Below are 15,939 nucleotides of genomic sequence, written 5' to 3' on the forward strand. Positions count from 1 at the left end.
TTGGCAGTCTGTCTCGGTGTCCTGACATTTTATCTTAACCATTATATTATGCTACCAACACTGTATTTGAATGGTTCTAAGTTTGGGGATAGGTTAGGGCGATATTACAGCTTTGTATAAAACTACTCCATATAAAAATTTACACTTGCACTCTAATGTGCTACTTACTTTCTGAATGGGAGGTAGGACAATCTGTCAAGGTAGGACAAATGGACAGAACACCGAGAGACAATCCTGAGCTCAGAGATAATTGAGTCCAGGGCTCCTGCCTGGTGGATGAGCTTGTAAGGGGTGCGAGACCAGGTAGTTCTCAAGAGCTCCCCCTGGTAAAGGAGGAAAGGGGGAGATGGGTTTGATGGGGGGATTATTCAAACCGAAGATAAAGGAGTAATTCTAGACAGGATATTTATAGTGAGTTTAAAATAATGGTTTTGCTAATGATTACAGATGACAGACCAGCCAGGATTAATCATAGCACGCGCTCTTCTCAAAAGTAGTTTGTGAAACTTCACTTCATGGAAACACCACACTGTAAAACATTTAATGACAAAAAGTCCACATCATTTTTTTTATGTTGCTTGAACTTATTTTAACAAGTTAATCAGGTTTCACCTCATTTTTAAATTTTAACTTCATATTTTTTGTCAGTTTGATTAATGTTAGTCGAGATGATTACATTTGATTCAACTAAAAAAATTAAGGCAGCAAAAAATTTGAGCATCTTTACTTATTGATTTTTTTTTCAACTTTTAGAAAACAAGAACACTCTCTGTAGAAACCTGCAGCACCAGCTGACTACAAATGCAGATTTAATATACAATTAATTGCTCTTAAAGGGACAGTTCGCCTGAAAATCTGAAAAACTGAAAATCACTTCATTTTTAACCTCAATCGGTTCTGAATCATTATGAGTTTCTTTCTTTTCATTTAAACACAAAAGAAGATATTTTGAAGAATGCTGATAACCATTGACATTGATGGATGATGAGTTACCAACATTCTTCAAAATATCTTATTCTGTGTTCAGTAGAAGGAGGAATAAGACAATTGATAATTTTTATATCTTTAAGTTATTTATACGCACAACAGTCTTTCTAGTGGTTGTTATATTTGTACTGCTTAAAGTTCAGAAAAACTTTTAAAAAAACAAAACAGTTAAAACAAAAAAGTTAACTAATATATATAATATATTAAGCTGACTCTTTTTTTAAGTATAAAGTAAAACTTTGAAATATAAATTGTCAACACATTCAATCCAGATGTTAGCAAAAATATTAATATTAATTCAAAATTTGAGCTTGTCATAACTAATTGGCAGAATTTTTTTATAGAGTGAGCATGAGCATTATCTGTCATAGAAACCTAAACTGTAAACCCCGATATGTTAAGTAACTCAAACTGTTTGAGGAAACCGAAAACTGATGTTTTTTAAATTGAGTCATATACACATATATTATTTGTGTTCATATCGTCAAACGTTTAGAGTATTAATAGTAGCAAAAGTTTTATCAAATCGATATGAGTTCAGTTAACAGAATGAATTGTCCAAACAATTACATATTGTAGCTACTCAAATTGTTTGGTATTGCTTCTAGCATTGGGCTAACACAAATTAATTAATTCCTAACTCATTTGGTGTAAGTTCTGCTTAGCATAATCTGTTTATGAGTTACCATAACTCCTTTTCATTAAGTCAAAGGTCTCTATTTTGATGATTCATGCGCAAAGTGCAAAGAGCATGGCGCAAATGCATTAGGGGCGTGTCAGAATCCACTTTTGGTAAAATAAGGACTGAAGAGGGTTGAGTTTATTTTCTTAATGAGTTATAGGTGTGTTTTGAGAATAAACCAATCAGAGTCTCATCTTCCATTCCCTTTAAGAGTCAGTTGCATTGCGCCATAAGCGCATTTGCTATGTACATGACGACTTTGTAAGTGGAAAAACTGAACGCTTCACTAGCAAGAAAACAGTTAAACAAAGCATCTGCAGCACGAGAATGAGAGATAAGGCCACTAATTATCTACTTTCACTTTTGCTCTCGTGGATAGGGAAAACTTACGCTCAAACATCAATTAGCCAATAAATAATTAATTTTGTTTGTTAAGCGCAACGATTTGTTTCAAAACTATTTCTAAATGCAGTTCTAATTTCCAGCAAACGAACAAATGAACGATAATAACGAAGTGAGTTAAAAAAACGGAGTAATATCCTAATTCACATGCTGTGCCCTATATGGTCTGAAACCTGCAGGTGGGCAAATCTAAGCTAATTTTTAATAAAACTAAATATAAATATGGATATGATAAATAATACTGCTAGTAATAATAAGATTATACAATATCAAATTGTCATAAATGAACTGAAAAAGCCCCCCGAGATGAAAAAGGCATGAAAGTATGGTTTTTATATTTATATAGGCTAAAAAATAATATGTTTTGTAATATTTTAATCCTTTATATTTATATCCTATACATATACTTATTATATCCTTTATATATCCTTAATATTTTAATTATTTTTCATATGTAAAGATATTTGCGTATTGCTCTACATCTTTGGTGTATTAAACAGTGTGTAAGTGAGGCGCACAACTAACGCACTCTGCGCTGGACAATAGACCAGCTTTGTTCTGGTCTATTGAAAAGTCTATTGTAATTTCTCAAAATAGCAACGTGCCAGCAATGCACTCCATCAGCTCTCCCTTTTAGAACAGAACGCCTATGGGTGCACATATAAACGCAAATGCATTTGCTATTTAAACAGCGTGGTGCAAAACATCCAAATGACTCTTGCGCCAAGCTGAAACTAGCAAACAACAATTGCGTCTCGCCTTGCTCCACATGGCGCAGTTTACAAACTTTTTTAAAAGTTAAAGTAACTTAATACAATTAGTGATGTAGACTGTTAGGTTTTACAGTACAGGTGACTACAAATGCACATTTAATACAATCAAGTGTACTTAAAAAGACACCAAAAACTGAAAATCAATTCACCACATTGTAAATAAAAAATGCTGGGTTCCACACAATTCCTTCATGTTGTCCCAAGGTCGCTGGTTTAAGCCCCGGCTGGGTCAGGTGGCATTTCTGTGTGAAGTTTGCATGTTCTCCCCGTGTTGGCATGGATTTCCTTTAGGTGCTCTGGTTTCCCCCACAGTCCAAAGACATGTGCCATAGGTGAATTGAATAAACTAAATTGGCCGTAGTGTATGTGTGTGAATGCAAGAGTGTATGGGTGTTTCCCAGTGTTAAGTTGCGGCTGGAAGGGCATCTGCTGCGTAAAACAAATGTTGGATAAGTTGACGGATGACTACACTGTGGCGACCCCAGAATAATAAAGGGACTAAGCCGAAAACAAAATGAATGAAAGAAGATATTTTGAAGAATGCTGATAACACTTGACATCCACACTATAAATGTAGACTATGGATGTCAATGGTTTCCAACATTCTTCAAAATATCTTATTTTGTTTCCAGTAGAAGGAGATCTTTAAGTTATATACACACATGCAATAGTCTTTCTAGTGTGTGTTTGAGATGTAATTATGCCAGAGTGTACAGCAGCTGCTAATGTCCAGCAGGAATGTGAGTGGGTCACTGCTGCCACCTGGTCAGACATCTCACTCTCAACTCTCCATTCACACCAACTCCCAGCACAAGCAGCCCAGCAGCTGTCTTTTATGACAAATATAATGCAATATCTGGCAACGTGCTTTCCTTGTATAACAATATTTAAAGCTGCAGCTCTTCAAAATGATGTTCGATTTCACACCAGACTGCATATTCTGCGCTCTTAACATTCTTCGTGTGGATTTGGGTCGAAGCTACATTGAGAAACCGATCTCCACATTCTTCTGGTTCCTCACAGGCTCATATTAGGATGAGAGGAGTCTGTTTTTGCAATCGTTCAAGTCGTCTTGGGTCGGACTTCCTAGTCAGACAGGAAGCACATTCCAACTTTTGACATTTAAGAGCGTTCATATAATCACATTTGCAATATATAATGAAGCTAAATGTGAACGGAATGACATTATCCCTTCTGGGACTCCTCTGCGCTCTGCGTTTCCTTCCCTAAATTGGTCAAAAGTGAGCACTGCCACTGACCTTTTGAATACCTCAATGGAGAAAAGTAAACAGACATAAAATCTGACAACTCATAAAGAGACAGTCATGATCACTGTAAAGATTTAATAAATCCATCCAAACAAAACAGACTGTTTGCCAATAAAACTTAGCAGTTCGCGTGTAGCAGACGTATCCCTCAAAAGCAAGACGTTTTGACATCAAAAATAATTGGTCATGCTTTACTTGAAGGGGCGTTCATAAGACAATTTGGAATACCTCAAAACATTAGGTAATTCTGAGTGTGCCTTGCACAGATGGGTGGGCTTGACAAACCACCTGTAGAAAACACACTTTTCCATTTCTATATGCACCAGATTAGGGCTGCACATATTATTTCAGCATCGATATCGCAATGTGGGCATTCGCAATAGTCACATCGTAGGATTTGCAAAGTAGAGTCAGGGTTATAGTTGACCAGTAGCCACACGGTATTTATGGTTACATTTTGCAGTGACTCCACAATGTTACTAAAAATTGTAGCATTTGCATGGTTTCTCAAGACCCATGTTGGCATTTTAAGCCAGTTCAAGCATTGGAGCATTAAGAATTATAATGTTTCTAACTGTGTGCCTGAATACTGCTAGAATCCCAGAAAACTATAAAGCACTTTTTATTTTATTTGTTATCTTTGCTCTACTGTTTTTATCAGTGCTTGCTTTATTAGTTTATGCAAATGCTCTACAAAATGACCTCAATTACTCTAAAATCAACATAATAATTCCATTCAAGTTGTATTATACACATTATCACAATGTGTATAGCACAAAAATAAAATATTGCAATGTCAGTTTTTACCAATATTGCGCAGCCCTACACCTTACAAACACTACATATCTCTAGAAAAACATTTCTGAGTGTGCCTCACAAAGGAGAGTGGGCTTGACAAACCACCTGTAGAAACACTTCTGTCTCTATTTGCACCAAACACTTCTCTTAAATATTTGTCTTTGTTAAGAAAATTTGACATCACCAAGACAACATAAAATAACACGAACGCGCACAATTTGTCTGTTTGTCATCTTCAATTTGTCTGTTTGTCACTTCAAGTCAGAATAACAACACATGTTAAAATGAGTGCCGTAAAGCAGCAGTAAGGAGATTGTAAAAAAAAAAATGGATCAACAGTAAGGATGTTGCCAAAGTGGCTTTTTGGTTTCTTTTCTTGTGCATCCCAGCTGACAGCACCTTATCAGAAAGATTTTTAGCATAAGGGGAAATGTAGTCATTCAACTTCACAATTTGTAATGTTCAATATGTATTTAAATAATGATGGTCGGTTCCTTTACTTGAAAGCTCAGATTTGATTATCATAATTTGTTTTGATTACAGAGTTTAAGGTTTACTGGATCACTATTATTCACACCTTAAATTTAGCTTTGATTGTTCAGCGTTACCATTGCACACAATTTGTACTATTTTATTTATCAAGTTTAAGAGTCTCTTTAACACTCATGTTTTTTTTTTATTATAAAGAAATCAAATATTTTGTTTTAATATTTGTTTTTGACTATTAAAACTATTGGTCTTAGTGATGTTGGTAAATTAAAATAAAGTGGTTAAATAAAATAAAATCCTAATATTCCTAAATGGATTGTTAAAAAAATATTTAATAATTATCGATATCGAATGATATGAAACATGATATCGTGATAATGTTTTTTGCGTTTTCGCCCAGGTCGACGTTACTATAAAAATATTTGATAGAGTATTGAGAAATTTTACCTAGAAATTATTTTTGTTTCACTGAAAAGAGGTCAGACATGCAGTGCTCAACATGAATGAACATGAACCCCATTTTGAAAATGAATATTTTTATCCATTTCTCAGTGAAATATATCTTAGATAACATATTTTGGTGCATTTGAACAGAACAGATTTATTAAACCGATATATTTATTAAAATAAAATTTACCGAACATATAAATTTCAACCAAACTTTGTAAAATATTTGTTTCTCTTGAATTTTGCTATTTTAATTTTTGTTGAATATTTTTACCTAACATAAATTTGGGTGTACTAATTTTGGACAGTATTTGTAAGTTATTTTCTTAGGTAAGCTCCTCACCTGCCATCCTCAGGCATCTTCACCTGCCATCATGAGATGTATATTAACCATAAAATAAATATTTGTCCACTGATCAGTGCTATGAATGCAATTTCTATTAGATTCAAATGATTTCAATAATTTTTTATAACAAAAATATTGTATTTTGCATATTTCCGGCTCAACTACAGCATAGTAAGCGAGGTAAGACAGCCCGAGCTGTGCCTCACATCAGATTGTGCAAACCCCTGCACAATGGCTTGAGTGTGTGCCTTTTGCTTACTCAGTGTATGCTACCAATGTAATGCTTTATTAAAATGTTTTTATACATTGTAGACATCATGTCCTCACTTTCCATATAATAGGTAATGTATTTAATGTGCAGTATGTCTATCACAGAAAAGACAGAAGATGAGACAGGCAGTAGCTTTGCCACACTGTAGAGGGTGCGCGTGAGATCATGGTTATTCTTGTTCAGTGGTTGCTCTTTTTCTACGTCAAGTGAAGTTCAATTGGAGTTTGTTATTTCATGTTTTGAGAGACAAAGAGCTAGCACACACATCCCATGTAGTGCTGTGTCGCTTGGTCGCTTGTTATAGGCTGTCTGTAGCTTCCACCTTGGTGTTTTTGGGAGCCATATTGAATCGCTATACATTTTACATTCTTCCTCGGCCCAATATGTACCTGCTATGTGCACAAAAAGAATGCTGATATGCTATATGAAACACAATCGGTTGTTGGCAAATATATTGGGTGCATATATTTGTAAATCTGACCCTGAAAAAGTATATGCCTCACCGGCCACAAATCTCACCACACGTCACTGATCCACAAATGTAATATTGTACAGCTTCCTATAGGAAATATGAATCTAAATGAGAGATTTGTGAGGGGTGTACTCATATATGTTGAGCTCTATATATTCATGACCCAATGGCCTCCATTATGTTTATGACAGATTTCCGACAAGCTATGCTGGCTTGGTTATGTCAAACTTTCGTAACAAAAACATCTCAAACAATGTCATCAGTGCATTTAATCACTCAATGACAGCTGTCATAAGCATGCATACAATCTCCTTCATCTTCATGTCATGATTATAAACACCTTATGAACACCCCTTCAAGTAAAGTGTTACCAAATAATCTATTAACACAGAAAACAACAATCAAGAAAAGTCAAAAGACTATTTTAGACAAATATATTAAAGATTTTCTCCGACCTTCACACAGTACTGTACTAATACGTTCGGTTCTTTCAACAGAACCTGTGGTGAGTACATCAATGCAGTACTAAAGCATCAACCATGTCGAGTAAAACTCTTTGGGTGTGAAGAAAGAAGATGCGCCTCTTAAACCTTATTTTTCAAAGCCCAGATGAGAGGAGGAGAAGCGTCCTGAATTGGATCTGTGTCTACGAGTGCACATTAAAGGGCACAAACCCAGACAGGATGGTATGCTTTATGAAAACACTCGTTTTCCCCGAAGCTGTTTTTGTGCTGGTTTCGCTGATAGACACTGATGTCCTCCTGAATAGTTCCCAAGAAAGTCCTTGGAGGAAAGAATCCACAGGCAGTGATGTATGTGGACCTGGGCTGTAGAAGTGGTCCACTCCAAAGCGTCAAGTCCAGTCAATCTCAGAACCAAACGCTGGCCTTCGCTTTGTCCTGCTCCAAAGCTGTGGACGATAAAATCAGGCTCTTTAAAACATTTATTGTTTTATTCTGCAACATAATATTAGAGATTGCAATTTATGCCATGTATGTGCTATATTAGGACAAATGTATTTGTATTAGAAGTTATTAAACAATAAGCTGGTAAATATGTAATTGTGTTATGATTTATTCATTTTCCTTAGTCACTTTATTCATCAGCTGTCGTCACAGTGGATTGAACCGCCAACTTCTCCAGCATACGGTTTGTTTTACGCAGCGGATACCCTTCTAGCTGCAACCCATCACTGGGAAACACTCATACACTCTCATTAACACACGTACACTATGGGCAATTTAGTTTACACAATTCACCTATAGCGCATGTCTTTGGACTGTGGGGGAAACCGGACCACCCGGTGGAAACCCACGCAAACACGGAGAGAACATGCAAACTTCACACAGAAATGCCAACTGACCCAGCTATGACTTAAACCAGCGACCTTCTTGCTGGGAGGTGACAGTGCTAATGACTTAGCCACCGCGCGGCTATTATGTTATTATACTTTTGATAAATACATAAAAATCATAATTGTACGAGTAAATTAATTTAAAAAATGTGCAGAATTCTAATATAATCATAAAATGCTTATGATAGCACAAAAGATACGAATTGATGTCATGTACACGGTATATTCGGACAAATTCATTTGTATTAAAAGTTTTACCACAACAATAAGCTGGTAATTCTGTACTAATTATGTTCTTATATTTTCGATAACTTAAAAAAAAATGTACGCATCACAATTGTATACGGGAAATAAATAAAAAAATGTACAGAATTCTAAGTATAATCTGGTATAATCATAAAATTCTTATGATTACACAAAGATACATAAGAAGGACCGCACCAGTATTCAGATTTGGATTAAAGATTACATTAAAATGTGTATTAATATTCATTCAATCATTTATTTTCTTTTCGGCTTAGTCCCTTTATTAATCAGGGGTCGCCACAGTGGAATGAACCGGCAACTTATCCAGCCTATGTTTTACGCAGCGCATGCCCTTCCAGCTGCAACCCATCTCTGGGATACACTCTCATTCACACACATATACTACGGACAATTTGGCTTATTTGATTCACCTACAGTATGATTCACAGAACATGCAAACTTCACACAGAAATGCCAACTGACCCAGCTGAAGCTCAAACCAGCGACCTTCTAGCTGTGAGGTGAACGTGCTACCCACTGCGCCACCGTGATGCCCACGTGCATTAATATATAAAATATAATTAGAAATATTGTTTAATAACTGATTTATATTTATAAATTTAAACAAAGTGGCTTTTCATATAAATAAATGCTTTACAGTATGAGTATCACATCTAAATAAAAACACATAATGTAAGAATAATATGATGTTCCATGAAAAGGAAGAGCTAGTTATTATACTTATAATAACTTATATTATATAAGTTATTATACTTTTACTTTTATAATAATATATGAATTAAAACGATCAAAAGTGACTGTAAAGATGTTTTTAGGGTACAAAAGGTTAATATTTATAATGAATGGTGCTATTTTGAACATTCTTTAAATCACGAACCACCAAAAATCCCAAAATATTCTTAAGTAGCAAATTTGCATATTAAAGTGATTAATTAAGACCCTCACAGATTAAATGCCATTTTAAAATATAATATAAAAACTGTCATGTTAAAAACAAATATATATATATATATATATATATATATATATATATATATATATATATATATATATATATATATATATATATATATATATATATATATATATATATATATATATATATCATTGACTATTATTTTACTGTATTTTTGGTTCAAACAACACTTTGAGGATAATAAAAAAAAAATTTGTAGTATTTATTAGTAGTGTATAAAGATGGAGCGTAGTTTTCTTAATAAATATATGTATTAATGAATAATTATCAAAAAATACACATTATTAAATGAACTTTTATTATTTAAAAACTAATCACAACAAAACGAAATTACGCCCATGCTACTGTACATAAGTGTACATATTTATAATCTCACTGAAAAAAAAACTTGACTTGAGTTGACTCAACCTTTAAACCCTTTAACTGTCACCACCCCTACCCCCAAACCAGAATGTTCACCTCATTTATTTTTGCAATTAAATCCTAATCTACTCACGGCAAATTGTCTATCATTGAAAAAGGTCTAAGTCTTCTGAATACATATTTTACTGTTGCTTTTAGCTACGTAGGATGACTAATAGATTTACTGCCACCCGACAACCTGTGGGACCATTTACGGTAACATTTGTATTAAACTATAATATTGTACTTAAAACAAAGCAATCATAACAAACTATGGATAGATTAAAAGTAAAAAAATCTGGTTTCCATATCTGGTGACTGTTTAAAAAAATTATAGATATTACTGAGCAACAGTTTTTTATTAACATGCAAAAAGTAGTCATAAAGCATTACTTTGCTACAGCAATCCACATGTTAAAAAGTGGGGGCGACAGTTAAGGGGTTTAACCCAAGTAGTGCACTTGACTCGATTTAAGTTGAGTCAACTTAAAAAGCTCTGGAGCAAGTTCATTCATTCATTCATTGATTTTCCTTTGGCTTAGTCCCTTTATTCATTACGGGTCGTCACAGTGGAATGAGCCACCAACATTCTGTAGCAAGATGTGTCAAACAATTTCAAGTTGAGTCAACTTTTTTTTTTTTATGTTATCTCACCTGTATCGTAGATGTCCACTGACCCATGGAAAGAAGCAGGCCAGCTCGGTGTCGGGATACTGCTGGGCTCCAGCTCTGTTTTTATTGTATCGGTGCAGGATGTCGGACTGCAGGACGCCCTTACGCCTGGTAACAGAAGCGGGTTAAAGCGGGGGTCCAAAGCAGGGCTGTGGGCATGATGGAGCACGTGATGACCGTGTGGATGTGGGTGCCGTGGGTGCATGTGAGGGTACATCTCATGGACGTGAGGATATCCCGCTCCACTCTGTGGTCCTAGGCTGTAGTGCCAGGAGTCTGTGAGAGCAGAAGGAGGAGGAGCGAGGCTGTGGCTGCTCCAGATGCCATTGTCTGCGGGGTGGAAAGCGGCGCTGGGGGGGAAGTCGTGGTGAGACGATGGGACACAAGGGCTGCTCTGGGACGGGTAACCACTGCCCCATAGAGATGAAGGTAAAGAGCTAGTCTGACCCTCCGAGTGGGAGTTTCCTTCTGAAACACAAGCAAACACTTGCTCAGTACAATAACAGGATATATACCTTATAACTAGGGCCAGACGGAATCTGCGCACGTTTTTTACTATTTCTGCGGAGAATTTTAGTAAAAATCTGTGGATTTCTATTTTGGGAGTATCATAATTAAAATCTTAATGTATAAAATAAAAAACAAAATCTTTAAAACTTTTATTTAAGGTTTAAAATGCAAATCCAATTAGATTCACTTTATTTGGTAAATAAAGCAAGTTTGTCATATATTATATCTAGTAAAAGACAGAAAATGATACTGTACACATTGCATTGTACATAAATCAGATGAACATTTTCACATTAGTCAATCATATCACTGAAATTAATTTAAAAATCTGAATAAATATAGATTTACACACATTTACTCAAGTTAATAAACAGAATTAATGATGGGCTAAAAATCTGCAGAAATCAGCGGAAAATCTGCAGAATTCTGCACACGCAGATTCCGGGTGTGCCTACTTATAACACCTTTTTATAGACTCTTTCCATACATTTTAAAAACTAATCGGAACTTTAGGTTTCAATCGGTAACATTGGCAACATTTTAACTTACAGTAGGCTATATTTACTAAATACTGATTGAAACCAATCCTAAACTAAAACAATCTAAAAATGGTAATCCAGCAGGTACCACAGACAACAGCAGAATAAAGGTTGTGCCTTGGTTACTGCAGTAAACAAAGAAAGGTGATGTCAAATCTCACAGGATTTTATCGATTTCATAAATTAAACAGCATTCCAATATTCACAGATTAAATTCAGAGCGTTCAGAACTTTTTAATACCATTTAATGGCCTTACATTTGATTTGGTTGATTTATCAAAATTTAATGTACTAATTTATTATACTTTTTTTGTACATTTTAAAATGTCATTAAACTTACTTATATACCGGTTGATATCATAATCATTAGCCCCCTTGGATTTTCTTTTTTTTTTTCTTTTTTAAGTATTTCCTAAATTATGTTTAACAGAGCAAGGCAATTTTCACAGTATTTCTGATAATATATTTTTCTTCTGAAGAAATACTTATTTGTTTTGTTTCGGCTAGAATAAAAGCAGTTTTAAATTTTTTAAAACCCATTTTAAGCTCAAAATTATTAGCCTCTTTAAGCTATATATTTTTTTAATAGTCTACAGAAAAAACTATCGTTCTACAATAACTTGCCTAATTACCCTAACCTGCCCAGTTAACCAAATTAACCTAGTTAAGCCTTTAAATGTCACTTTAAGCTGTATAGAAGTGTCTTGAAAAATATCTAGTCAAATATTATTTACTGTCATCATGGCAAAGATAAAATAAATCAGTTATTAGAAATTTGTGTATTATGTTTAGAAATGTGTTCTAAAAAATCTCTCTGTTAAACAGAACTTGGGGCAAAAATTCAACTTTATTTATTGTATGTCACAAAATCCAAAATCACAATTATTTTAATTTAAAAAATGCCATTTTGTTAGTTTCCAAACTACATTAACATACATTGAAGTTGTTGTAGTTAAAATAGCAAAATACAGCTTTAAAACTTTAAAAGCTGATAAAAATTTAGTGAACTGTTAATAAAGTGTTAATATATGCATTCATTCAATTTCTTTTCAGGTTATTTGCTTTAATAATCAGTGGTTGCCACAGCATGAATGAACCACCAACTAATCCAGCATACTTTTTTATGCAGCAGATGCCCTTCCAGCTGCAACCCGAGTGATAATAGTAGGGGTGACAAAATGAATTGTTTCAATTCAGCATTGGTTCAGTAATAATCATAACCGGCTATTATGTACTGATGTCATTTATCACATAAGTTATATGGCGGTAGCTTACTATGGTGAGGGAGGAGACCGTTAAATTAAAACACTCCAGCTTCTTAAAAAGCAGATAACTGTGCACAATTCACTACTTGAGAGTTTGCTGGACAGTCTTTCACTGCCAGGGAAGTGCATCAGAACCCAGCTAGGAAAAGAGCCAATCACAGCCTTTTCTGTTGAGCATGTGGCCAATCATAGGCACTTAAGAACTCGCTTAACAATGGTTAAAAGACAATTGAGATAATATTTACATTTGCTTACCTACTATAAATGATCATGTTGTTCTGTGCATGTATTTTAGTTTTGTTTGATACATTCAAATAGAAAGTTTTTTTTGAGCAGGGTAAAATTAAAAGTACAGTACATATGCCTGACTGATTGTATTAAAGGGCAAAATTGTGTTACAAATAATATATAAATATAATTATATTTTTTAAGTTATGCAGTTTAACACAATAGTTATTGTGTAGCTAAGTAAAATATCAAATTGTGGATGGAAAGCATCGTCAATGCACCGAGATATCGAATTGAACTGAATCGATGGCATGATAATGTAGGTGTGTAGGTTCAGCCCCCCACTTAATATTGTGATTTTGGTTGAAATAAACTGAACCCAAGCAAGAAAATTTGACCCACACCCCAATAAACATGATTTTTGACATAAATAATGTCAACAATAAACAAAATAGCTCTCAAAATAACTTTTTAAGCTAACCAAATCTATTTATTATCACTATAATTACAATTTGTGTTATAAATGTTGTCTCCTACCTTTCCATGGTCCTCCAGGGTTAAGTCTGCTGGCCTTGGTGTCATTGCTAAAGGCACTGTTCTGGCTCAAAGCGCGTGAGAAATGCTCGTCCACCACATCCCCGATGTCTCCACGAAAATAGGTGAAGACCACACACCTGGCACTCAAGTACTCGGCGTCGGCGGGCTGTAGTGTATCCTTACAGCGATCCTCTTCCCCACTGCTCTGCTCCTCCTCTGGCAGAAGCTCAGGCTCAGAGCGGGACTTCAGAGCTCCGGGCTGCTTATTCTGGCTGCAGTGCGAGGGAAACTCCTCTGAATCCTGCATCCTGCTGAAGACGCTGAACTTCTTCTGCTGAAAGACACAGAGAACCTTAATTGTGAAGGTCAGGGGTTAAAAGCTGCTACGCACACATTAACCACCTGGTGCCGGACCAAAATAGACTGTTGAGGATTGTCTCTGAACTGATGGCCCAATGCCCACACTTGGCAAGTCAGCGGTATTTACGTGGATTTACGCCCATGAAGATTTCTGTATGAGACTGTATAAACACAGCCAGTTGTAATTCACAGCTAGGAATCTGAAGAATTCTGTATCGAATATCAGCAAGCAGAGTTTGATAACATAATAGCTTTAAGAGAATAAAGCAGTCTACTCGTCAGAGCATTGTAATTGTTTTACACATTTTAAAGTAACAAAGTCATCAAATTTACTAAAGTAAGTGTGTGAAGATTGCATAGTACAGGGTTCATGCACATTCTTAAAACTAAAATTCCATGACATTTCCAAAACTTTCAAGAAAGTTTTCATGACCTAATGTTTCATGCAATGTCTACATATGCTGGTAAAAAAACAAAAACAATGCATGTTCAAATTTATCACAGCATATCACAGCATATAAAAATCACGTAGCAATCTCTTTAGTTTCAATTTATAATTATATTTATGTACAATTTATTTAGATAATACTGACACCGCACTAATATTTTCAGAGATTGACCAAGGACAAAATAGAAGTCAAGACAACCAACCTATACTCAAGTACACAGATTTTTGTTTTCCATGACTTTTCCAAAACTTTGTGGGTTTTTTGTTTTTCCAAAATGTTTTCAGGCCAGGAAAATGCCATGTCAAAATTCCATGACTTTTCCAGGTTTTTTATAACACTGAAAGTAAGTAAAAATCAGTAAAATTGCTTTAAAATGTTTTAAAAAGAGCTGTTTGACTGCTGCTGTCCATAATAAAAGAGTAAAACTATTATCATGCTGTTATTAAAATTAGTTTGCAACATGTAGATCTAAAAATAATGTAAAATGATGTATTTACATTTATGTATACATTAAAAACTATTCTAAATATACATTAAATATATATATATATATATATATATATATATATATATATATATATATATATATATATATATATATATATGTATATATATTATGCACAAAACTATTTTATATATTCCACTTAGGAAAAAGTTAAAGAGGTAGTTCACAAAAAAGTCATCACTTGTTACAAAACTTTATAAGTTTCCTTTATTTGATGAACAAAAAGAAGACATTTTTAAGAAAGCAGAAAACCGGTAACCATTGACTTCCACAGTATTTGTTTTTCGTACAATGAATGTGAATGCTTTCTTTAAATCTTCTTATGTGTTCAGTGATGAAAGAAAACTTAAACTGATTTGGATAAAAACAGTAAATAATGACAGAATATTCATTTTGGGTGAACCATCGCTTTAAGAGACCGCTTGAAAAACAAGGTTATTCAGCCAAATATTCACTTTTGACCTTTTCTGAAGTTAAAACATTAAACAAACAAACAAAAAATACATCTATTGACGAAATTAAATCATTTTAGCTAACTTATAGTTATTTGTATTAATAGTTAATACCAAAAAGAACATGAAAAAACAAATATTACTTTTTAAAAACGCTACTCTAAATATTTCGACATGTAAATGCGAAAAAGGTTGTAGGCTACTTTAAATAGTGATTAAAATTTCACTATTTACTGAAATTATATTATTAAGGAGGAAGTCCAATATAAAACCAACTTTACTCCCCTACCTGCTGCTGCTGATGCTGGTGGTGATGGTGTAAATACGCCGCTTTGTACGCCGCCGCCGCCGCTGATGTCGAGGGCAGATAGTGATGAGCTCCATAACTCTGATGATGATACATAACATCCAAACAACTCATGGCAGAGGCTTATAGGCGATCTCAAGTGGCTCTTCAGATACAGCTTCCTCAACCGCTGATAAACGCC

At 34.5% G+C, this 15,939-nt stretch overlaps 1 protein-coding gene across 3 annotated transcripts; it reads right to left on the minus strand.

Moving 5' to 3' along the window:
- Nucleotides 1-4,173: 4,173 nt before the first annotated feature.
- On the minus strand, nucleotides 4,174-15,939 carry vgll3 (vestigial-like family member 3). Of its 3 annotated transcripts, none has more exons than XM_087267669.1 (4): nucleotides 15,741-15,939; nucleotides 13,686-14,013; nucleotides 10,589-11,074; nucleotides 4,174-7,845 (listed from the first exon to the last, which is right to left on the minus strand). In XM_087267669.1, exons 1-4 carry the CDS (start codon nucleotides 15,870-15,872, stop codon nucleotides 7,805-7,807), a joined length of 987 nt encoding a protein of 328 aa, XP_087123795.1. In that variant the 5' UTR covers nucleotides 15,873-15,939; the 3' UTR covers nucleotides 4,174-7,804. The 3 variants fall into 3 exon arrangements, with proteins under 3 accessions (XP_087123795.1, XP_087123794.1, XP_087123793.1); XM_087267668.1 differs by having other exon boundaries at nucleotides 13,686-14,016; XM_087267667.1 differs by having other exon boundaries at nucleotides 13,686-14,019.

The sequence above is a fragment of the Danio rerio genome, chromosome 9 (genome assembly GCF_052040795.2).
Source record: "Danio rerio strain M-AB ecotype USA chromosome 9, GRCz13ab, whole genome shotgun sequence".
Classification (NCBI taxonomy): domain Eukaryota; kingdom Metazoa; phylum Chordata; class Actinopteri; order Cypriniformes; family Danionidae; genus Danio; species Danio rerio.

Coding starts and splice junctions, on each gene's coding strand:
- vgll3 (XM_087267667.1), bottom strand. CDS start 15,872: ATGAGTTGTTTGGATGTTATGTATCATCATCAGAGTTATGGAGCTCAT. Junction 14,020..15,740: donor ACCAGCATCAGCAGCAGCAG/GTAGGGGAGTAA, acceptor TGTGTCTTTCAG/CAGAAGAAGTTCAGCGTCTT. Junction 11,075..13,685: donor CCCTGGAGGACCATGGAAAG/GTAGGAGACAAC, acceptor CTTGTGTTTCAG/AAGGAAACTCCCACTCGGAG.